The 25601-nt window shown below is 41.6% G+C and overlaps 1 protein-coding gene across 4 annotated transcripts; it reads right to left on the bottom strand.

Annotated features, from left to right (window-relative positions):
* Window positions 1–101: 101 nt before the first annotated feature.
* LOC115102153 (poly(rC)-binding protein 2-like) lies at window positions 102–25119 on the bottom strand. Of its 4 annotated transcripts, none has more exons than XM_029621773.2 (13): window positions 24948–25119; window positions 23889–24022; window positions 23587–23610; window positions 22943–22975; window positions 22561–22677; window positions 21973–22104; window positions 21475–21606; window positions 21227–21301; window positions 17996–18037; window positions 3374–3446; window positions 3202–3257; window positions 1371–1540; window positions 102–1230 (listed from the first exon to the last, which is right to left on the bottom strand). In XM_029621773.2, exons 2-13 carry the CDS (start codon window positions 23955–23957, stop codon window positions 1194–1196), a joined length of 960 nt encoding a protein of 319 aa, XP_029477633.1. In that variant the 5' UTR covers window positions 23958–24022; window positions 24948–25119; the 3' UTR covers window positions 102–1193. The 4 variants fall into 4 exon arrangements, with proteins under 4 accessions (XP_029477633.1, XP_029477631.1, XP_029477634.1 ...); XM_029621771.2 differs by having other exon boundaries at window positions 17978–18037; XM_029621774.2 differs by having other exon boundaries at window positions 21478–21606; window positions 24948–25117.
* Between the last annotated feature and the right edge of the window lie 482 nt (window positions 25120–25601).

The raw sequence follows: 25601 nt of genomic DNA on the forward strand, positions 1-25601 counted from the left end.
TTCATTGAGTTCAGGCAGTTTATTTTTACATTAGTAGTAGGAAAGTTACTCATGTTTACCCCAGGAAATGTTCAAATAAATAGACTGCTTACAGCCAGAGGTAGTTTAAGCGTTTCACATATTTTTATTTCTGTATTTAAGTTCAACAATTCAGTTGCACCCAAATCTACAATAGTTTGAAAACGTGCACAAAAACATGTTTCTTCATCCTGCAAAGAATAATACAAAATAAAAATCTGACCCAGGCAAAGGAGGAAACTAGTGTTAGTTATATAATCTCCCTTCTAGTTATTTTAAATTAATACCTCAAGTCTGATCATATAAAGACCCACAAGTCTTTTTGGGGAGTTTTGCCCCTAGCCCCCAGCAGTTAAAAAAAATATTTTCTCTATTTAAAACAAATATTCCAATGTTATTATCATTATTATTTTAGTAATTTCTGAGAAAATAAATCCATCCCTCCAGCCCATTGTCTCTGGGTTACCATGCCCCACCCACCCAACCCTATCAGAATCCAGTACACAACACTCAAATGTCCAGATAAAAAATAAAAAAAAGAGGATGGAAACAGGAATGACAAAATAATTATACAGTAAGAGGTGACACAGAATTCAGTTAAATTCTACTCATAGTCCCACTTTAGAGATGTTTCAATTATTTTCTGACATTGTCTTTCATTACATTTTTTTTTTTAAAGAGTACATCATTTACACCCCACGTATACCCATTGCCCACAATGCCTCGTTCTGGAAGTTCAGCTTTAAAGAATGTCAAATATCAGTGAATTCTAACACGAGGACTGGTGTGTATTAAATAAAAAATAAATACAGATAAAAATTAATTGCAGGGGGAAAAAAACAGTCCATCTAGTATGTTATTATTGGGTATTCTTTTTAAAAACATTTTGTAAGAAAAATCTGACAAAATATTATGCTTTTTCAGATTTCTCCCATTTCAAAACAGAAATTACCAAAGACAAAATATCTTTCAAAATAACTATTTGCAAAGGGAATTTAAAAACATAAATAAATAAAATACATTGATGTAATTACAACTGAGTATGTAGGTGTTTAACCAAGGAAAAGAGAAAACAGTAAGTTGAAAATACTTGGTTTTTGCATTAACTTCAGTGAGGGACTCTGTAAAAAAGCAGGGGGGGGGGTTACGTCAGGTGCTGATGAAGATCCTCCGTGTCAGTTGGCTGCCAGTCCAGTAGCTTCAGAGGACAGCCTACAGCAACACAACAAACGAGGTGAATCAAAACAAAAAACTAACATTTGTATACAAGCTGCTTTGATTTCCCAGTCATACATCTAGTCCTCTTATTTTGAACCATGACATATCAGTAGTTCCAGTGTGTTGTCCCTTACCTGGCATTGATCAGGTACTCAGCCAGGCTGATGCCGGCAGGGGAGCCGGTGATGGTAACCTGCCTGTCAGTGGAGCCCTCCACTTGGTTGGCGATCTTGATCTGAGCCCCAGACATCTGACGGATCTCATTGATCTTAGCCCCCTGACGGCCAATGATGCAGCCAATCAACTGAGGCAAGGAAGGGAAGAGGGAGCGAGTCAGAGAATACAAGACATTTCAACGACTTCAAGAGATGCAGTGCATTCGGAAAGTATTCAGACCCCTTGACGTTTTCCACATTTTGTTATGTTAAAACCTTAATCTATTTTCTCATTGATCCACACACACACCAGGTTTTTAGAAATTCTTGCAAATGTATAAAAAAAAAAAAATGAAACACGGAAATATCACATGTACATAAGTATTCAGACCCTTTACTCAGTAATTTGTTGAAGCACCTTTGGCAGCAATTACCGCCTCAAGTCTTCTTGGGTATAACGCTTCAAGCTTGGCACACCTGTATTTTGAGAGTTTATCCCATTCTCTGCAGATCCTCTCAAGCTCTGTCAGGCTGGATGGGGAGCGTCACTGCACACCCATTTCTGGCCTCTCCAGAGATGTTAGATCGGGTTCAAGTCCGGGCCACTTAACGACATTCAGAGACTTGTCCCAAAGCCACTCCTGTGTTGTCTTGGCTGTGTGCTCAGGGTCATTGTCCGAGGTCCTGAGCAGATTTTCATCGAGGCTCTCTGTACTTTGCGTCATTCATCTTTGCTTCGATCCTGACTAGTCTCCCAGTCCATGCCGGTGAAAAACATCCCCACAGCATGATGCTGCCACCACCGTGCTTCACCATAGGGATGGTGCCAGGTTTCCTCCAGATGTGACGCTTGGCAGTCAGGCCAAAGAGTTCAATCTTGGTTTCATCAGACCAGATAATCTTGTTTCTCATGGTCAGTCCTTCGGTGCCTTTTGGCAAACTCCAAGCAGGCTGTGATGTGCCTTTTACTAAAGTGTGGCTTCCGTCTGGCCACTCAAACATAAAAGGCCTGATTGGTGGAGTGCTGCAGAGATTGGGCTCTTCTGGAAGGTTCTCCCATCTCCACAGAGAAACTCTGGAGCTCTGTCAGAGTGACCATCGGGTTCTTGGTGGTTCCAAACTTCTTCCATTTAAGAATGATGGAGGCCATTGTGTTCTTGGGGACATTCAATGCTGCAGACATTTTTTGGTACCTTTTCCCCGGACCTGTGCTTCGACACAATCCTGTCTCGGAGCTCTACGGACAATTCCTTAGACCTCATGGCTTGGTCTTTGCTCTGACATACACTGTCAACTGTAGGACATTATATAGACAGGTGTGTACCTTTCCAAATCATGTCCAATCAATTTAATTTACCACAGGTGGACTCCAATCAAGTCGTAGAAACATCAAGGATGATCAATGGAAACAGGATGCACCGGAGCTCAATTTCAAGTCTCATAGCAAAGGGTCCAAATAGTTATGTAAATAAGTAATGTTTTCTTTTTAATGAATTTGCCAACATTTCTAAAAACCTGGTTCTCTCCATCATTATGGGGTATTGTGTGGAGATTGAGGGGAACAAATGATTTAATCAATTTTAGAATAAGGCTGTAATGTAACAAAATATGGAAAAAGTCAAAGGGGTCTGACTACTTCCCGAACACACTGTAAATGGAAGTTCGATTTAAATATGTTTCTGCTAAGAACACAGATCAGACAAGTATATTAGACAAATAGACTAACCAAATGGCTGAATTATTTACATTAAACTTCAGCTGAAGTAACGAGAACAGGTGAGATAATTCAAGGGTGGCTTGGGACACTTACATCATTTGGAATGGTCAGCTCATGGGAACTAGTTTGTGCAGAAGAATCCATCCCAGCTAAAGAGAGAAAAACACTCAGTACCTACAAAGCAAACTTTGCACACAATGCAACGTATAAACAAATAACATGTCAATCAAATGCTTCCTGTCTCCATTCTTCCTCTGTGACCTACCTTGGAAACCCTGGTTGTTGGGAGCGATGGGGAAAGGGCTCTGCTGCATGGCCAGCTGGTGGAGTTTGGTAAGCTTTGGAGAGAGAGATGGAAAGGAAGAGCGAAAGATGGAAAGAGATGAAGAGAGGGGGGTAAATGAAAGGAGACAGACAGACATCATAAGTCAGGAGACACAGGGCTATGATCAGCACAATTATATATATATATATATATATATATATGCAGTACCAGTCAAAAGATTGTAGAAAATAGTACAAATAAAAATGTACATTGTAGAATAATAGTGAATACATCAAAACTATGAAATAACATATGGAATCATGTAGTAACCAAGTGTTAAATCAAAATATGTTTTAGAGATTCTTCAAAGTATCCACCCTTTGCATTGATGACTGCTTTTTAAATTAAAAAAAAAAAAAAACTTTATTTAACTAGGCAAGTCAGTTAAGAACAAATTCTTATTTTCAATGACGGCTTAGGAACAGTGGGTTAACTGCATGTTCAGGGGCAGAACGACAGATTTGTACCTTTTCAAATGCCCGAGCTGACCTTGTAACCTTGAAGTTACGAGTCCAATGCTCTAACCACTAGGCTACCCTGCCGCCCCTTTGCACACTCTTGGCATTTCCTCACCCAGCTTCATAAGGTGGTCACCTGGAATGCATTTCAATTAACAGCTGTGCCTTGTTAAAACCTAATTTGTGGAATTTCATTCCTTTTTTTTTGAGCCAATCAGTTGTTATGATAAGGTAGGGGTGGTATACAGAAGATGGTCTTTTATCAAGTAGGGCTAAGTCCATATTATGGCAAGAACAGATCAAAATAAGCAAAGAGAAACAACAGTCCATCATTACATTAAGACATGAAGGCCAGTCACTGGAACATTTCAGGAACATTGAAAGTTTCTTCAAGTGCAGCCGCAAAAACCATCAAGCGCTATGATGAAACTGGCCCTCATGAGGACCGCCACAGGAAAGGAAGACCCAGTGACCTCTGCTGCAGAGGAAGTTCATTTGAGTTATCTACACCTCAGATTGTAGCCCAAATAAATCTCGCAGTTCAATTAACAGACATCTCAAAATTTAACTACCTTAATTTTGCTGGACCCCAGGAAGAGTAACTGCTGCCTTAGTTAATGGGGATCCATAATAAATACATCAACTGTTCAGAGGAGACTGCGTGAACCAGGACATGGTCGAATTACTGCAAAGCAACCACTACTAAAAGGACACCAATAACAATAAGAGACTTGCTTGGGTCAAGAAACGCAAGCAATGGACATTAGACCGGTGGAAATCTGTCCTTTGGTTGGAGTCCAAATTTGAGATTATTGGTTCCAACCTCCGTGTCTTTGTGAGACGCAGAGTAGGTGAACGGATGATCTCTGCATGTGTGGTTCCCACCATGAAGCATGGAGGTGGTGTGATGGTGCTTTGCTGGTGACACGGTCTGTGATTTATTTAGAATTCAAGGCACACTTAACCAGCATGGCTACCTCAGCATTCTGCAACGATATGCCATCACATCTGGTTTGCGCTTTCATTTGTTTTTCAACAGGACAATGACCCAACACACCTCCAGGCTGTGTGAGGGCTATTTGACCAAGGAGAGTGATGGCGTGCTGCATCCGATGACCTGGCCTCCACAATCACCCGACCTCAACCCAATTGAGATGGTTTGGGATGAGTTGGACCGCAGAGTGAAGGGAAAGCAGCCAATAAGTGCTCAGCATATGTGGGAACTCCTTAAAGACTGTTGGAAAAGCATTCCAGGTAAAGCTGTTTGAGAGAATGCCAAGCGTGTGCAAAGCTTTCATCAATGCAAAGGGTGGCTACTTCGAAGAATCTAAAATATATTTTGATTTGCTTAACACTGTTTTTGGTTACTACATGGTTCCAGCTGTTATTTAATCATTTTGATGACTTCACAATTATTCTACATTGTAGAAAATAGTATAAAGAAAACCGTTGAATGAGTAGGCATTTCCAAACTTGACTGGTACAAACACGTTCATTAGATACACAACCCAGTTCACGAAAATGTATCGTATCCTACAGACAGTGAATGAATCACGACTCTTTTCACACACGACAGTGTCTAGGGTTTACCGAGAATGGTGTGACAAACATCCTGTCCGCATCAGTCCCCCGAGCGAAAACAACTTGTTGATGAGACAGGTTGAAGGAGAATGGCAAGAACTCTGCAAGCTAACAGGCGGCTCACAAACGACAAATAACGGTGCAGTACAAGTGGTGTGCAGAACGGCATCTCGGAATGGATAACTACTCTATCCATGTCACGGACGGGCTGTTGCAGCAGACGATCACACCGGGTTCCACTCCTATCAGTTAAAAACAAGAAGAAACGGCTCCAGTGGGCACGCAACCACCAACAACGGACACTGAGGAGTGGAAAAACTTTGCCTAGATTATGAAAGTGAGTTCAGTTTACTTAAGTGGCCTGCGCAGTCCCCCAGACCTCAATCCAATGGAGCATCTTGGAACATACAAAATCCCTGTGGAACGTGTCTGACACCTTTTGGAATGCCCCAAAGAATTCAGGCTGTTCTGAGGGCAAAGGGGGGGTCCAACCCGGTACTAGATGTGTGTGCCTAATAGACTGGCCGGTGAGTGAGTACACACGCACAGGGATGCACACAGTGCAGTCGGAAAGTATTCAGACTCCACATTTTCTTACGTTACAGCCTTATTCTTAAATGACAAAGTGAAAACAGGTTTAGAAATATTTGCAAAATTACACATTTTAAAACAGTCTTTGCTATGCGACTTGAAATTGTGCTCAGGTGCATCCTGTTTCCATTGATCATTCTTGAGATGTTGTTTCTACAACTTGGGAGTCCACCTGTGGTAATTTAAAATGATTTGACATGATTTGAAAAGACACACCTGTCTATATAAGGTCCCACAGTTGACAGTGCATGTCAGAGCAAAAAACAAGCCATGAGGTCAAAGGAACGTAGAGTTCCGAGACAGGATTGTGTCGAGGCACAGATCTGGGGAAAGGTACCAAAATAAGTCTGCAGCATTTGTGTCCAAGAACACGGCAGACTCCATTTTTAAATGGAATACGTTTGGAACTGCCAAGACTCTTCCTAGAGCGGGCCACCCGGCAAAACTGAGAAATCGGTGGTCACTGACAGAGCTCCAGAGTTCCTCTGTGGAGATGGGCGAACCTTCCAGAAGGACAACCATCCCCGCAGCACTCCACCAAAGCAGTCCTTTATGGTAGAGTGGCCAGACAGAAGGAGTCTCTGATCATGAGAAACAAGATTCTCTGGTCTGATGAAACCAAGATTGAACTGAATGCCAAGTGTCACATCTGGAGGAAACTTGGCACCATCCCTATGGTGAAGCATGGTGGTGGCAGCATCATGCTGTGGGGATGTTTTTCCAGCAGCAGAGACTGGGAGATCAGTCAAGATCGAGGGAAAGATGAACAGAGCAAAGTACAGAGCGATCCTTGATGAAAATCTGGTCCAGACTGCTCAGGACATCAGACTGGGGAAAAGGTTCCCCTTCCAACAGGACAAACAACCCAACCCTAGCAGTGGCTTCGGGATAAGTCTCAATGTCCTCGAGTGGCCCAGCCAGAGCACGGACTTGAACGCGACATAATATCTATGAAGAGACCTGAAAAAAGTTGTGCAGTGATGCTCCCCATCCAACCTGAGAGCTTTAGAGGATCTGCAGAGAAGAATGGGAGAAACTCCCCAAATACAGGTGTGCCAAGCTTGTGTAGCATCATACCCAAGAAGACTCAAGGCAGTAATCACTGCCAAAAGGTGCTTCAACAAAGTACTGAGTAAAGGGTCTGAATACTTATGTAAATGTAATATTTCATTTATTTTATACATGGCGTAGTGTGTAGATTGATGAGGGGAAAGAACTATTTAATCCATTTTGGAATAAGGCTGTAACATAAAATGTGGAAAAGGTGAAGGTCTGAATACTTTCTGAATGCACTGTATATAGCCCGCATATTGACGTCACTTCCGGTTGAACGCGGAACGAGGGAGAGCTTGTTTGTTTGTTTTGAAAGTGTATCGAGTTTCTTAGTAGCTAGCTAACTTTTGAATTTGGATCCTGCGAAGCAGTTGGCATCAGTTACTGGGACTGCGCTCTGTCCAATGATCCTGCCGATCAAAGCCGTGTCTGAGGAGCTATTTGGCGTAGCAGCTAGCCCAGCTGCCTATCAAGCTAGCGGGGGTTTTCTAAGCGCTTGAACATAGCCTGCGACATGGTTAACCATTGTAGCTGGGACTGCAGATTTTCCCAGGTTTGTGGCCGTATCCCTGCTGTTTGTTGTTGTTTTCAATCTTCCCTGCGACCTGCCCGGTCTAGCACTACTAGAAGTAACAGCATAACCTACATTGCTAGCTAGTATGACAAAAACCAAAGCCGGCGGGAGTACTGTTGAGGACAGTGGTGTCTATCACAGGTGAAGGACCTTAAAAAATATATATAAAAACACAAAATAAATTAAATAGGAGTTCTACAAGCATTTGTTACAACAAGAGATAGCTTCAAATGTTTTGTCCAAATACTGGTGGAGTCAACTAATACAAAATAATAGATGACCTGACCAGAGGTCCAGGACCCGAAGAACAGTTTGCAGTTCTTCCGGGGTCAGCTCGATGAGTTGAAACAGGAGAACGGCAAGATGACAGCAATCTGTAGGTCACTGAGAGACAGGACATGAGTTCTGTGTGTGAAACCATGATAACAATAATGGAGAAATCAGATTGAGAGACAACCAAGGCAGAACATAGTTGTGGACGGAATTGCAGAACCTCTACATGAGACCTGGACGGAATCTGAGGACAAAGTGAGGGAAATTATCTTGGAGAAATTGAAGATGGACCACAGGAAGATTGAGGTGAAGCTGGAAAACCCACCACCTACCCAGGTGACAGGACCAGGACAGTGGTCAAGTTCCTAAGGTTCAAGGACAAGGTAGCGGTTCTGGAAAGAGCCAATAACTCAAGGAACGTACATCTTCCTCAACAAGGACTATCCTGAAGCTGTATGCCAGAAGAGGAAAGAACTGATCCCAACCATGAAAGCTGCCAGAGCACGTGGGGACATTGGTTACATCCACTATGACAGGCTCATTATCTACCCTCCCAAAAGCCTGGAAGGCATGAGAGCCAAGCATATGGGTTTGTAGCATCAACCCCACAGCACACACACCAATTGATTAATGGACTGCTGAATGTATATTGTTTATCTTTCTTTGTTTGCTATTTTCCATATTATGTCTCTCTGATAAGCTACCCAGGGAAGGGCTGAAAATAGCGCAGATTGATATATATAGCCTCAGAAATTTGGTTCCTGAAATCAATAACTTGCTAAAGTCAGATAAGAGCCATATATTAGCCATTACTGACTTACTTAGATAATTCATTTGATGATACAGCAGTAGCAATACAAGGATATAACATCTATAGAATAGACAGGAATGCTTATGGGAGAGATGGCTCTGAATATATCCAGCAACACATCTCTGTAATGCTTAGAGAAGATCTTATCTTGTGTTATTGAAGTTGTGGTTGCAGGTTCACTTGGCACATCTAAAGCCTTTTCTTTGGGGGTGTTTCTATAGGCCACCAAGTGCTAACAGTCAGTATCTAAATAATATATATGAAATGGTTGATAGTGTATGTGATGTAAACAGAGTTCTACTTTCTTGGGGACCTGAATATTGACTGGTTTTCATCAAGCTGTCAAACCAGAGCCTGTAATCTGGCTCATGTTATTAAATCAACCTACCAGGGTGTTTAAACACTACAGGAACAAGCTCATCCACATGTATCGATCACATTTTTGCTAATACTGCGCTATTCGTACCCATTGGATGCAGAGATCACAATATAGTGGCTATATCCAGGAAAGCCAAAGTTCCAACAGCTGGGCCTAAAATAGAGTATAAGAGATCTTACAAAAGATTTTGCTGTGACTCATGTGGATGTTATATTTGTTGGTCTGATGTGATTAATAAGGAGCATCCATACACTGCACTTGATGAATTTCTGAAATTGCTTCTTTCAATTATTGATAAACATGCACCTGTTAAGAAATGGACCGTTAGAACTGTTAAGGCGCCATGGAATGATGAGGAATTTAAAAACCGTATGGTTGAAAGAGATGGGGCAAAAGGAGTGGCTAATAAGTCTGGCTGCACATCTGACTGGCAAACTTAAATCAAATTGAGAAATCACATGACTAAACTCAACAAAAAAAATTTAAAAATGTATTATGGATCCAATATCAATGATATAAAGGATGGAAAAAAACTTGAGTACTTCAAAATTAAATTATGTGCAGAAACATCTTTCATAGAATCAGATGGCTTATTCAACACAAAACCATTTGATGTTTACCAATTATTTGAATAATTATTTAATTGGCAAAGTGGGCAAACTTATGCAGGAAATGCCAACAATGAACAGTGAGCCATCGTACTCATGCATAAAAAAAGAAGAAAAACATTGCAAGTTTGAATTTTATCAAGTTAATGTGGGAGAGGTGATTTTTGTGTGTTATCATCAATCAATAACGACAATAATCGATCAATCCTGGCATTGACAACTCCGGGGGAAAGCTACGGATGATATTAGCGGACTCTATAGCCACTCCCATCTGTCATATTTTTAATCTGAGCCTAGAGGAATGTCTTTGTCCTCAGGCCTGGAGGGAAGCCAAAGTAATTCTGCTACCCAAGATTGGTAAAGGGCCTTCACTGGTTCTAACAGCAGACCTATCAGCATGCTGCCAGCTCTTGGATTTATTTTGTTGTTGACCAAATACAATGATATTTCTCTAAACAAATTAACAAACGTTTAGCATGCTTATAGAGAAGGGCACTTAAGATGTACTGCACTGACACAAATGACTCATGATTGGTTGAAAGAAACTGATACTAAGATTGTTGGAGCTGTACTGTTAGATTTCAGTGCAGCTTTGATATTATTGACCATAACCTGTTGAGAAAACTTGTGTTATGGCTTTTCAACCTCCGCGCTAAATCCACGATATGGCAATCTAATAGATCTCAAAGGGTTTTCTTTAATGGAAGCTTCTCTAATGTCAAACATGTAAAGTGTGGCGTACTGCAGGGCAGCTCTTTAGGCCCTCTACTATTTTATATTTTTGGCTAAGAGGAGGAGAGAGACTGACTGCATCACTTATGTTTATAAGAAACTATATAAAAAAAAGAGACTGCTGACGTTATTTCCTGTCACAACTTGTGGACTTGTTTACGTGCTGCTGTGCGTTTTGTTGCTAGTGTTACTTTGCTACCTGCCAACTTTACTTTTTATTACCGTTTTATATCTCCCCCTCAACTTTTTCTTTTTACCTGGATGCTTTATCTTGGCATGGTTCTACAGGACCTCCACCAGCCGAAACTAAGTACAGATAGTAGTATAAATCCCCTCGCACAGTCCCCGCAGCCGGGCAATTTTCTCATGGCTTCTGGAAGGAAAAGGCTAAAACTGGCGAGTGTAGAGAGTATAGGAATATTGTTATCCACACCAACGAAGTTAGGATGAAACAGTCTAAAGGTCACCAAGGGCAACATAGCCTCAGTGTGTAAATCAGCTAGAAAGATGTCAACATCGAGTAATTGTCTCTGGCCCCCTCCCAGTTTGTGGGGAGTGATGAGCTCTCCAGCAGTCTCAACTCAATCGCTGGTTGAAAACAGTTTTCTGCCCCTCTCAAAAGATCCAATCATCTACAAATTCTCCCTCTTTCTAGAACTCAGGACCAAGCCTGGCCTGCTGAGGAGTGACGGACTCCATCCTAGCTGGATGTGTGCTCTCATCTTATCTATGAACCTAGACAGGGCTCTAACTTCACAATGAGACAGCCAGCCTGCCAGCTTAGTGGAGTCTACCACTAGCAGTCAGTGTAGTCAGCTCAGCTATCCCCATTGAGACAGTGTCAGTACCTCGATCTAGGTTGGGCAAAACTAAACATGGCAGTGTTCGTTTTAGCAATCTCACTGGGATAAAGACCTCCATTCCTGTCTTTATTGAAAGAAATTGTGATATCTCACATCTCAAAATAGGGGTACTTAATGTTAGATCCCTCACTTCCAAGGCAGTTATAGTCAATTAACTACTAACAATTAACTGATCATAATCTTGATGTGATTGGCCTGACTGAAACATGGCTTAAGCCTGATGAATTTACTGTGTTAAATGAGGCCTCTTCTCCTGGTTACAATAGTGACCATATCTCCCACCTATCCGCAAAGGCAGAGGTGTTGCTAACATTTACGATTCCAAATTTCAATTAACACATAAAAAAAGGGGGGGGGGGGAAACGTCTTTGAGCTTCTAGTCATGAAATCTATGCAGCCTACTCAATCACTTTTTTTATAGCTACTGTTTACAGGCCTCCTGGGCCGTATACAGCGTTCCTCACTGAGATCCTAATCGGACCTTGTAGTCATGGCAGATAATATTCAAATTTTTTATGACTTTAATATTCACATGGAAAAGTCCACAGACCCACTCCAAAAGGCTTTCGGAGCCATCATCGACTAAGTGAGTTTTGTCCAACATGTCTCCGGACCTACTCCATGCCAGTCATACTGTGGACCTAGTTTTGTCCCGTGGAATAAATGTTGTGGATCTAAATGTTTTTCCTCATAATCCTAGACTAGCGGACCACCAATTTATTACTTATGCAATCACAACAAATAATCTGCTCAGACGCCAACCAAGGATCATCAAAAGCCGTGCTATAAAATCTTAGACAACTCAAAGATTCCTAGATGTCCTTCCAGACTCCCTCCACCTACCCAAGGACATCAGAGTACAACAATCGGTTAACCATCTGAGGAACTTAATTTAACCTTCCATAATACTCTAGATGCAGTCGCACCCATAAAACATTTGTCATAAGAAACTAGCTCCCTGGTATACAGAAAATACTGAAGCATGATTCAAGAAAATTGGAACGGAAATGGCGCTACACCAAACTAAGTCTTCTGATTAGATTGGAAAGACAGTACCGTGCAGTATTGAAGAGCCCTCACTGCTGCTCGATCATTATTTTTCCAACTTAATTTAGGAGAATAAGAACAATCATACATTTATTTTTGATACTGTTGCAAAGCTCACTAAAAAGCAGCATTCCCCAAGAGAGGATTGCTTTCACTTCAGCAGTGATAAATTCATAAAGTTCTTTGACGAAAAGATCATGCTCATTAGAAAGCAAATTACGGACTCCTCTTTAAATCTGCATATTTTTCCAAAGCTCAGTTGTCCAGAGTCTGCACAACACTGCCAGGACCTAGGCTCAAGGGAGACACTCAAGTTTCTTAATAGAGTAGTATATATCTTGACACATTGATGAAAATAGTCATGGCCTCTAAACCGTCAAGCTGTATACTGGACCCTACTCGAACTAAACTAACTAAAGAGCTGCTTCCTGTTCTTGGCCCTCATATGTTGAACATAAAACAGCTCCCTATCCACCGGATGTGTACCAAACTCACTAAAAAGTGGCAGTAATAAAGCCTCTTGAAAAAGCCAAACCTTGAACCAGAAAATATATATTTTTAAAAACTTAAGACAAAAAAAAAGAAAATGTACAACATTTTTAATTTATATCAAATCTCCCATTGCGCAGCAACTCACTGCCTTCCTGAAGACTAACAATGTATACAAAATGCTTCAGTCTGGTTTTAGACCCCATCATAGCACTGAGACTGTACTTGTTTTTGATACTATAGAGCACCACATTCTTTTGGAGAGATTGGAAACCCAAATTGGTCTACACGGACAAGTTCTGCCATGGTTTAGATTTTATCTGTCGGAAAGATATCAGTTTGTCTCTGGATGGTTTGTCCTCTGACAAATCAACTATAAAATTTTGGCGTTCCTCAAGGTTTCCGTTTTAGGACCTCTTGTTTTCACTATATACATATATATATATTTTACCTCTTGGTGATGCCATTCGGAAACAATGTTAACTTTCACTGCTATGAGGACGATACACAGGTGTACATTTCGATGAAACATGGTGAAGTCCCAAAATTGCCCTCCCTGGAAGCCTGCGTTTCAGACATAAGGAAGTGGATGGCGACAAATGTTTGACTTTTAAACTCTGACAAAACAGAGATGCTAGTTCTAGGTCCCAAGAAACTAAAGAGATCTTTTGTTGGATCTGACAATCTTGATGGTTGTACAGTCGTCTCAAATAAAACTGTAAAGGACCTCGGCGTGTCGGAACCCTGATCTCGCTTTTGACGAACATATCAAGGACAGCTTTTTTCCATCTATGTAACATTGCAAAAATCAGAAACTTTGTCCAAAAATTATGCAGAAAAATTTATCCATGCTTTTGTCACTTCTAGATTATACTACTGCAATGCTCTACTTTCCAGCTACCCGGATAAAGCACTAAATAAACTTGACTAGAAGCAAAAAATGTGATCATATTACTCCAGTGCTAGCCTCTCTACACCTAGTTTCCCTAGCGCTGATTTCAAGGTTTTACTGCTAACCTACAAAGCATTACATGGGCTTGCTCCTATCCATGTTTCCGATTTGGTCTTGCCGTACATACCTACCCCTAAGCTACGGACACAAGATGCAGGCCTCCTTATTGTCCCTAGAATTTCTAAGCAAACAGCTGGAGGCAGGGCTTTCTCCTATAGAGCTCTTTATTGAAGACTCATCTCTTCAGGGTCCTATGATTGAGTGTAGTCTGAGCCAGGGGTATGAAAGTGAACAGAAAGACACTGGAGCAACGAACCACCCTTGCTATCTCTGCCTGGCCAATTCCTCTCTCTCCACTGGGATTCTCTGCCTATAACCCTATTACGGGGGCTGAGTCACTGACTTACTGGTGTTCACCCATGCCGTCCCCAGCAGAGGTGCGTCACTTGAGTGGGTTGAGTCTCTGACGTGATCTTCCCGTCAGGGTTGGCGCCCCCCTCAGGTTCGTGCCGTGGGGGAGATCTTCGTGGTCTATACTCTGCCTTGTCTCAGGGTAGTAAGTTGGTGGTTGAAGATATCCCTCTAGTGGTGTGGGGGCTGTGTTTCGGCAAAGCGGGCGGGGTTATATCCTGCCTGGTTGGCCCTGTCCGGGGGTATAGTCAGACGGGGCCACAGTGCCTCCCGACCCCTCCGGTCTCAGCCTCCAGTAATTATGCTGCAAGAGTTTGTGTCGGGAGGCTAGGGTCAGTCTGTTATATCTGGAGTATTTCTCCTGTCTTATCCGGTGTCATATGTAAATTTAGTATGTTTCCTCTAATTCTCGCTCTTCTCTCAGAGGACCTGAGCCCTAGGACCATGCCTCAGGACCACCTTGCCTGATGACTCCTTGCTGTCCCCAGTCCACCTGGTCGTACTGCTGCTCCAGTGTCAACTGTTCTGCCTGCGGCTATGGAACCCTGACCTGTTCACCGGACGTGCTACCTTATCCCGGACCTGCTGTTTTCGACTCTCTCTTTATCGCACCTGCTGTCTCTAACTCAATGATCGGATATGAAAATCCAACTGACATTTACTCCGGAGTTGCTGATATGTTGCACCCTCTACAACCACTGTGATGATTATTATTTGACCCTGCTGGTCATCTATGAATGTTTGAACACCGTGGCCATGTACTGTTCTAATCTCCACCCGGCACAGCCAGAAGAAGACTGCCCCACCCCTCAGAGCCTGGTTCCTCTAGGTTTCTTCCTAGGTTCCTGCCTTTCTAGGGAGTTTCCTAGCCACCATGCTTCTACATCTGATTGTTTGGGGTTTTAGGCTGGGTTTCTGTTAGTGATGCACTGATATGACATTTTTTGGCCAATATCCGATATTTTCCTTGACAAAAAAGCCCTGATATCGATAACCGATATTTCAAATTTTAGCAGCCTTTTAAGCATTCTAGTACAGGTAAATAGTTACATACAGACACAGCGGTCTAAGGCACTGTATCTCAGGGTAAGAGGCATCACTAGTCTAGACTGTAATAATAACAACATCCGGCCGTGATTGGGAGTCCCATAGGGCGGCGCACAATTGGCCCAGCATTGTCCGGGTCGTCATTGTAAATAAGAATTTGTTCTTAACTGACTTACCTAGTTAAAAAAAAAAGGTTACACAAAAAAAAGTTATTTTGTTGGCATTTACCTATGTCCCCGTTACCAATAAAACTTAATCAAAACGTATTTATTTCACTTACTTGCTGTGCTGTTTTGTTCATTTGTCCAGTCGTTTCATTCTCAACCAGGATTTCTATGGAACGCCGTTTGGGTCTTTGCGTGTCAAAAATGATACACGTCAAATAACCTGTTTCAGTAGCTATAATTAGCTAGGTGTCATCTAAAATAACCCTAATTTATAAGAGAGTTCTTATTTGATTAATGGTGGTCAGACCCATCAATGTGAAGCTAGCCACAATAGTGGACTTTGCGGTTAGCCTTCAAAATAAAAGTATAGCATAATTCTACTATTTGTATTAAATTTGCATCACTCAATGACATACTTTAAATTTGAAGGCAAACCGTAAATTCCACGATTGTGCCTAATCCTTATTGTGGCTAGCTTCACAACACATAACCCGCTCCGGTTGAGCCTCACTAGCCAGATGAAGCTAGCTGGCTGCTTATAAAGTTAGCTTTGGGCAACAGGGTTAAGTAGCTGGCTACCGTTCCAGAGTATGTATGTCATGAATCTAATAGCAGTGACACTATTACTGTGTAACATCGGAAAAATAGCACACTTGGTAGTGTTAACCGGTGCTCGACCAGTCGGCGAAAGCCAACATCAGCCACAACAGAGAACGGTTGATTGTCAAGGGCAATGAATTCCATTATCTTGGCTTTAATGGATTACCTTTGAGTTGTCTCGCTAAAATTTTGACTTGTTGACTGCTTGATCCACACAGCAGACATTGTGGGCTAGGTTAGGCATGCTGTGTTGCACGTGTAGCGCAAAATTTTACGTGGCGTCATTACATCATGTATCTTCGTTATATAGGTTTGCACGTCAGCTTTGACATCGTTTTGCACATCGGTCGTTAAACTAGACATCTGCAGATACCGATATTGGCATTTTTAGCTAATGTCGGCTGATTACGATATGTTCACCGATATATCGTGCATCCCTAGTTTCTGTATAGCACTTTGAGTCATCTGCTGATGTAAAAAAGGGCTTTAAATAAGTTTAATTTATTGATTAAATCCCAAATTGATTGCATAGTCAACATACACAAAGCTCTGACATACGGTACACACGTATCCCTGGTGGCATGTCTGGTGGGGTATTTTCACAGTCCCCAAATCCATAACAAATTCAAGAAAGTGTACAGTATTATATAGATCCATTATTGCATGGAACTCTGTTCTATTTCATAATGTTAAAATGAACAGCAAACCTGGATTTTAAAAAACAAACATAATGCAACACCTCTCCCCTATTTGACCTAGATCGTTTGTGTGTATGTATTGATATGTGGGCTACGAGTCCCTTTTTTAAAATTGATGCTGTTCTGTCCTTGAGCTGTTCTTGTCCATTAATGTTCTGTATTATGACATGTTTTGTGTGGACACCAGGAAGAGTAGCTGATGCTTTTGCAACAGCTAATGAGGATCCTAATAAAATACATTTCAAAAATGTATCGGTGTCGACAGAATTTATTGGCGAAGATTTAACACTACGAAATATCTGCAGAAAACATTGGCTATGAAATTATCGTCTGATACTGGAACGATTTTAGGCCATTGTCAGCCGATACCATAGGCTGAAATATCATGCATCCTACATATCAGAGAATGTGGGCCTCTTTAATTTAATTCGCTCTCCAATTGTGATCCAATTATCGAAGGTAGAGTCATGCGTCCTCAAACTTGACCCGCCAAACCGCGCTCCTTAACACCCACCCGCTTAACCTGGAAACCAGCTGTACCAATGTGTCAGAGGAAACATCGTTCAACTACGATCGGAAGTCAGCTTGCAGGCGCCCGGCCGCCTCAAGGAGTCGCTAGATCGCGACAAACCAATTAAAGTCCCCCTGGTCAAACTCTCCCCTAACTCCGGCGACGCTGGGCCAATTGTGCACCGCCCTATTGGACTCCTGGTCATGGCCAGTGAACGAACCCGGTTCTGTAGTGAGACCTCAAGCACTGCGAAGCAGTGCCTTAAACCACTGCGCCACTCAGGAGACCGGAATGCGGGGCTTCTGAGCAATTACTTTACAGTACTATGTGCTGTCAATTTTTTATAATTACCATACATGCAGCAACTCAACACAATGGATTGATTGACAGTAGAAGACTAGCATAGGATCACAATCAAGCCAATGAGTCAAAGCCTACATTCAGAATTCCTATCAAACATAAATGGTGTGCAGAGAAACTAAACAATACACACGGCAACAAAGTCATTGAAACAACCAACTGTGTTTAGAACTACAATTAGGCCTTAGCATTGCATCATTGCAGTGCATGAATTGAAACACAAAATGGAACTTGGGTGCTCAGGGGGGGAGGGACAAAAAGTACAGCATGTAATAGAGGGTGGATGCCATGGCTACCGAGGAGGGTTGACTGTATGTGTAGATATATGGGCTCACTTACAGAATGACCTTCACTTACGTCAGGCTGTGGAATGGCGTGCTGTCCTTGGACAGCATATGCCTGCAATGAGAGAATAGCACTTAGGAGGGCGCAAGGGAAACAGAAACAAAGTGCATGCACATGCATACACACCAAGTGAATGTACAGACAAACACGCAAATATATAGGCTGTAGTACACTGGGGACCTATGACCTTGGATGTCTGGAATGAGAAAAATGTTATGAGGTAATTCATACATCAACACACATCATAAGTAGTCACTCCCCCATGGATTTATTTTCTTAAAAATGCTTTATTGTAATTGGTCATTTATCTGCATAAAGTATTCCATAATGTTAAAGTGAAGAGAAATCTTTAACAATAAAAATGTAATAACTAAAATAGTAATTTAGGCATTTCTAAATATAGTGAACTAAAATATCAGCGAAACATGAAGTGTTGGTCCAATGTTTCATAAGAATGAAAGATCCCAGAAACTTTCCATTCACACAAAAATATTTATTGCAAATAGTGCTCACAAATTTTACACCCTTGTTAGTGAGCATTTCTCCATTGCCAAGACTATCCATCAACCTGACAGGTGTGGCAAATCAAGAAGCTGATTAAACAGCATAATTACACAGGTGCACCTTGTGCTGGGTTCAATAAAAGGCCACTAAAATTTGTAGTTGTCACACAACGCCACAGATGTCTCAAGTTCTGAGGGACCGTGCAATTGGCATGCTAACTGCATGAATGTCCACCAGAGCTGCTGCCAATGGAACTTGGCAACTACCGCCTCCGTCGATTTAGAGAATTTGGCAGCACGTCCAACCAGCCTCATAACCGCAGACCAGGTCTATGCCGTCTTGTGGGTGAGCGGTTTGCTGATGTCAACGCTGTGAACAGAGTGCCCCATGGTGGCAGTGGGGTTATGGTATGGGCAGGCATAAGCTACGGACAATCAAGAATTGTATTATATTGATGGCACACAGATACCGTGCCTAGATCCTGAGGCGCATTGTCATGACATTCATCCGCAACCATCACCTCATGTTTCAACATTATAATGCACGGCCCCATGTCGTAAGTATCAACTTTATGCGAAGGAGATGTGTTGAGCTGCATAAGGCAAATGGTCACAAGATACTGACTGGTTTCTGATCCACACCCTACCTTTTTATTAAGACATATGTGACTAACAGATGCATATCTGTATTCCCAGTCATGAGAAATCCATAGATTAGGGCCTAATTCATTCATTTCAATTGACTGATTTCCTTAAATGAACTGTAAAACTGTAAAAAATACAATTGTTGCATTTATGTTTTTGTTCAGTATAGTTTAAGAGTAAAAATTTGACTTAACAAATCACGTAAGTTACATGGACTCACCCTGTATGAAATAGGGGTTGAATAACTACCCCTTCCATATGGAAAGTATTCAGACCCCTTGACCTTTTCCACATTGTTACGTTACAGCTTTATTTTAAAATGGACTAAATAATATTTTTCCCCCTCAGCAATCTACATACAATAACCCATAATGAAAAAGCAAAAACAGGGTTTTAGAATTTACATATATTTTTTTTATATACCTTACATACATTAGCATACAGACCCTTTGCTATAAGACTTGAAATTGAGCTCAGGTGCATCCGGTTTCCATTAATCATTCTTGAGATGTTTCTACAACTATTGGTGTCCACCCGTGGTAAATTAAATGTATTGGACATGTTTATATAAGGTTCCACAGTTGACAGTGCATGTCAGAGCAAAAACCAAGTCGAATGAACTGTCCATGGAGCTCCGGGACAGGATTGTGTCAAGGCACAGATTTGGTGAAGGGCACCAAAACATTTCTGCAGTATTGATGGTCCTCAAGAACAGTGGCCTCCATCATTCTTAAATGGAAGAAGTTTGGAACCACCAATACTCTTCCTAGAGCTGGCCACCTGGCAAAAATTAGAAATCAGGGGATAAGGGCATTGGGTCAGGGAGGTGACCAAGAACCCGATGGTCACTCTGACAGAGCTCCACTGTGGAGACGGGGGAACCTTCCAGAAAGAGAACCATCTCTGCAGCACTCCACCAATCAGGCCTTTATGGTAGAGTGGCCAGACGGAAGCCACTCCTCAGTAAAAGGCACATGACAGCCCGCTTGGAGTGTGGCATATCAAGAAGCTGATTAAACAGCATGATCATTACACATCAAATAGGCTTAAGTGCCTTGCTCAATAGCACACATTTTTGTCGGCGACCTTTCAGTTACTGGTCTAACACTAACCCGCTAGCCTACCTTCCACCCAAATCCAACACGTCACTGCAGTGTTGTGGGTATGCTTGACATCAGCAAAGGCTGGGGAGTTTCAGGATAAAAAGAACCGGGAATGAGCTAAGCACAGCCAAAATCCTAGAGGAAAACATGCTTCAGTCTGCTTTACACCAGACACTGGGAAAATAACTCCCCTGTCAGCAGGACAATAACCTACAACACAAGGTCAAATCTACACTAGAGTTGCTTATCAAGAAGTCAGCAAATGTTCTTGAGTGGCCAAGTTACAGTTCTGACTTAAATCTACTTGAAAATATATGACTAGACTTGAAAATTCCTGTCCAGCCATGATCCCCAACAATGACAGCTTTTGAAAAGAATAACAGGCAAATATTGCTAAATCCAGGTGTGCAAAGTATTTACTCAAGAAGAGTCAGCTGTAATCGCTGCCAAAGGTATTTCTAACATGCATTGTTGACTCAGGGGGGCGAATACTTATCTAAATCATGGTTTATTAGGGTCTTATTTTTCATTCATCAAAAAATATATACATTTTTCTTATTTTGTGTAGATCGTTGACAAAACATGACAATGAAATCAATTTTAATCCCACTTTGTAACAAAATGTGAATGAATCCAAAAGGGGGTGAATACTTATGACAGGCACTGTATACACACAAAACAATGATATGGTCATGTGGGTAATGCATATGCACCCTCCAGCTGGCATTCAACCCATCTGTCAGCTCAACTACGCTACAATTACTGGAGGGGATTTCGAACATAGAAACGCTGGCCAATCGGCAATGGTGCTGACATCTGCACAGTGCAGAATTATACTACTTAAATGTAGTAACACAGACCTAAAGATGCAGTGGTATTCAACTTCCCTAAAACCAATGACAATGCTATCATTTTAGAAGGGAAACTTAATTAACAAACAACTGACATTAATTACAGACTAATTAGTTGATTAATTAGGTTGGTTTATTTACCTGACCACCTGCAAAGATAACGGGAGAGCCTGAGGGTTTGGGCCTGTAAGGGATGGTTACACCCTTAGGCGGAGACTGAGGAGAGAGAGAAACAAATACTATTAGGAACTGGAAACTATACATACACAGTAGTTGTTTTGCAGGCACTGTAAATGTAGAAAAACAATGGTTATCAAATCAGGAAGCTAAGTAACATTCCTGACAATCCAAGACAAATAAGGGGTAGTGCGCCATTGTTCCCATACTACTACCTCAAGCATGACGACACAGATCTGCTTGACACACTCGATGATGGGCTGGGGGGTCCCTGCAATGGTGATGGCCCGCTCCGTGGAGTTCGGTAGCATGTCTCCTGCCACCTGCACCTGAGCTCCTGTCGACTACAGAGATACAGTTCTCTTTAAAATATCTTCAGACAATTATACTACTACTAATAATAATAAAGCTAGTTCTTTGAATAAACATATTATTAAAATTTCATGTGGTGACCCAGTGACAAAGATGCATTATTCTTAGGCGAAAATAACCCTGGTGTCAGTAAAGGATGGATCATACCATTCAACGACAGGTGTTTGGCAAGAATCTTCCATTCATAACTTGACTGGCCAAATGGTTAAAAAAGGTTTTTGGATGAATTTCCTAAGTGTTCATTCAAATTCCATTGCCTATACTTCTCTTTAGAATATATCTCATGAAACCCCCAGCTGTAATGATGACTGCCTCATGTGTGGCTGTACTGTACTTACCTCTCTGATTTCCTTGATCTTGCAGCCGCCCTTGCCGATGAGCGAGCCACACTGGCTGGCAGGCACAACGATGCGCAGGGTAACTGGCGGTTTACTGGTGGCCGTGCTGTTAGTCATTGAGCTGCTGATGTCCTGTGGGGAATACAACAGGAGACACTGGTCAGGATGACGTCAGTTCAAAGACCTAGAATCTAGGTCGTAGAGGTTTTAGGATCTTCACTATGAAAAATCAGAAATTGCTACTAGTATTTTTACTCCAAAATTGTGTGGTTATGGGTGCATAAAAACTATTTTCTTTACAATTTCATTTTAATACAGTTCCAGTCAGATTTAAACATTTTTTATTTAACTAGGCAAGCCAGTTAAGAACAAATTCTTATTTACAATGACGGCCTACCCCGGACGACGCTGGGCCAATTGTGCGCAGCCCTATAGGACTCCCAAACACTACCGGATGTGATACAGCCTGGATTCAAACCAGGGACTGTAGTGACACCTCTTGCACTGAGATGCAGTGCCTTGGACTGCTGCGCCACTCGGGAGTTATACATGGCCTGTTTGAAATCTGTAGTTAGGATTCATTCGAACCTCCTCCAGCTTCTCGATGATCATGGAGAAGGCTTTAAAGATGGCGGTGGTGGGGCCTGCCAGGGTGATGATCCTCTCTGGGCAGTTCCCTTCTGAGATGTTGATACGAGCACCACTCTACACAAGACAAACAGTCGCTTGTTTCTTTATTACAATGCTAAAATATTACACCAAAATATTAAGACTCCATATATTTAATTTAGGAATTCAGTCATTAATTAAAGCTCTGTCAGTGCCAGCCTGATTTTGGTTCTAAAATTGCAATCTGTCAACCCTGAAGCATGAGTCAGAATCAGACATGGAAAATGTATAGAATTGTCTACTTCTCTCAAACTCCTTTCAACACTTCTATACAGCCTCAATGCAATGACAGACAACTCACCTCCTCTCTCATCTTCTTCACAGACTCTCCTTTCTGCAGAAAAATTACAGGAACCACAATATTTACATACACTACTGTTGCTCCCGATTGAATCGGGTTGCACAAAAACAGTCAAATTTACTGGGCCGGTGGGCAGGACGGTTGGTGATTATGACGGGGTGAATGAGAAAATATCTAAAAGAATGCATTACTAAACTGACTTTCTAAACTTGGGTCGGTTGTAGACCCAATTCCGCTCTGCTTACCTCGTCAAAATAAAAGTCCCCCGCAAGTTATTACTTTTTTGTCCACATATGGCGCATGTGAAGTGAATATATATGGCGCATAGGAAGTGAGTCTACAACAGACCCACGTTTGGAAAGTGTTTTTAATAATACATCACTTTCAATATTTTGTCTGAAATCCCCCCTCTCATAATGACCAACTGTCCTGCCCACCGGCACAGTAAGTTGAAATGGATTTTGTTTAACTTCTAGCTTCACCATGGAGTGTTTTTGTGCAACCCATACAATGGGGAGCAACACTAGTGTATGTAAATATACCTACGCTGCTAAACGCAGCTAGATGTTTACACAACAGTCACAGCCATGATTGAACAGCGCAAAGCCGAACACAGTGAGAAACATCAGGAAAAAGACACTCACCTTGCCAATAATGCTTCCAACCTCCTGCAGACAAGAAAAGCAATATCACTAATCCATCCGTTTTTCATATTCACTTAATAGCTTTACTCAAGATTGAAAGAAACCTGTCTGTATTAGTTTTACCCATTATATCCAAGTTATCCAATGTAGTGTGCAAGGTTTATGCTAGTCTCTGGTGCCTAAAGACAGTGGCAAGAGATTAGGTTTATGCTGACTATTCACAGTAATGAATGAGTTTTGTGAATGGAACAACCATGGTTTAATGGTCATAACTCTATCACCCATCTCCTGTTCATACCCACCTTTCCGTGCATAAGTAGCCTAATAGTAAGGGTGACATTGAGCCCTCCTTCAACCACACTGGTGTCCATAGCTGTTGTAGTGTCTTTAGTCTAGACTGGCCAAGAAGTCGAGTCTCTGGTCAAAAGTATCAGGTCTGCAAGACAAGAGGGACCAGAGAGATAAACGGCCAAGTTTTAAGTTACAGAGGGCAACCAACAACCAGAACTAGTTACTGTTCTATATAGAGTGTTAAGCTGAAAAAGAGTATAACTAGCTGCTGAATGTGTTGACCAGATGAGATGGATATAGTACCAGTCTGATGATGCCATCTCGTAAGTGAATCACGTCGATTAACTTGATTCCTTAACTACACCAAAGATTCACTGACTCCGTTCACATTGCAGTGTACCGGTTCAGATAATAATAGTAGCTAGCTAACGTAAAACAACTCGAAGAAACAGCCCTGTGTAGCGACGCTAACTAGACTTAGTTGCTAACATTAGCTAACAGTTACCTAGCTAACTACCTTTATTTACACCTTGTAAAAATACAAAACACTTTAAAACAAAGTTACTGTAGTAGCTAGCTAGTAGTAACGTTTGCTAGCTAGCATTTTTTATGGATATAAACCAGAATGCTTGCTATAGTGGAAATAAAATGTCAAAGCTTCAAGTGCCTACTTGAAATGACAACGAGTTAGCTAGCTAGCAGTATGGCTAGCAGTGACATTGGCTAGCTAGCTAAACTAGTTAAGAGTTGAAATACCTAAATTAATCAATTAATAAGAAACTATCCATACATTGGGTACAGTAGTGTGGATACATCAATATTGTGAAAGCTGCATGTTCTCGTTAGGTTGTTTTTAAAACCATTAACTAACTAGTTAAAAAAGGAAGATATCGAACGTTAACTGGCTAACTAACGTTAATCAAATCAGAATGAGCACAATGTTAGCAAACTAGCATGTGCAACGATAATCCGCAATTTTGAATGTTGCGGCCTAGGTCCTGAGACTCGTTCAGGCGCCGTTAACCCTGTCCTTCATTCCAAAGAAAATGCAGTAGTTAGGGCAGCCTTACCTGAACCGTACTGTGAGATGTGTTCAGGGGGAGGGTAGGGTATTAAGGGAAGAGGTTCGGGAGGGAATTTTAAAAGGATTCGGGGAAAAGGGAAGAGACGCTGCTGCTCGATCGGGTTCCACTCTTCTGCTCAACACAAAAGACAACAAAAGGAAAATTGTTCAACTTTCAACTCTAACCCGATCCTCCCCAACGAGTTAACCCCACCCATTAAAAACACTGGATGTCGTCACCATTTTATCCCCATTTACAAACCACACATATTGATGATGGTAAATACATCTATTTTTATTTGAGAAAAATATAAAAACGTTTATTTTGGCGGTGCTTACCCCAAGGCGGCCATATGAACAATAAGACAAACGCATGTAGCTAGCTAAGCAATCTGTTTTATTTTTCTTGAATAACGTGGTATTTGTTATTCCTTTTCTGTACATTGACAGTATAATGGTCTTGTATCTGTGTTAAACGATAGCAGGGAGTATAATAGAGGCAAAGCCACTGATGTGAGAGTAATTTGACCAGATGGCCATGCAGTGTTAGCTCATTCCTGGGAAAATAGCAGAGTATGTCTGGGCAAAAGCTATTATTCAGAATGGTGATGGAGAAATCCACTTAGGCCTACAATAATTCTAGGTTTCACTTGTAAAATCG

The sequence above is a fragment of the Oncorhynchus nerka genome, linkage group LG20 (genome assembly GCF_034236695.1).
Source record: "Oncorhynchus nerka isolate Pitt River linkage group LG20, Oner_Uvic_2.0, whole genome shotgun sequence".
NCBI classification, from domain to species: domain Eukaryota; kingdom Metazoa; phylum Chordata; class Actinopteri; order Salmoniformes; family Salmonidae; genus Oncorhynchus; species Oncorhynchus nerka.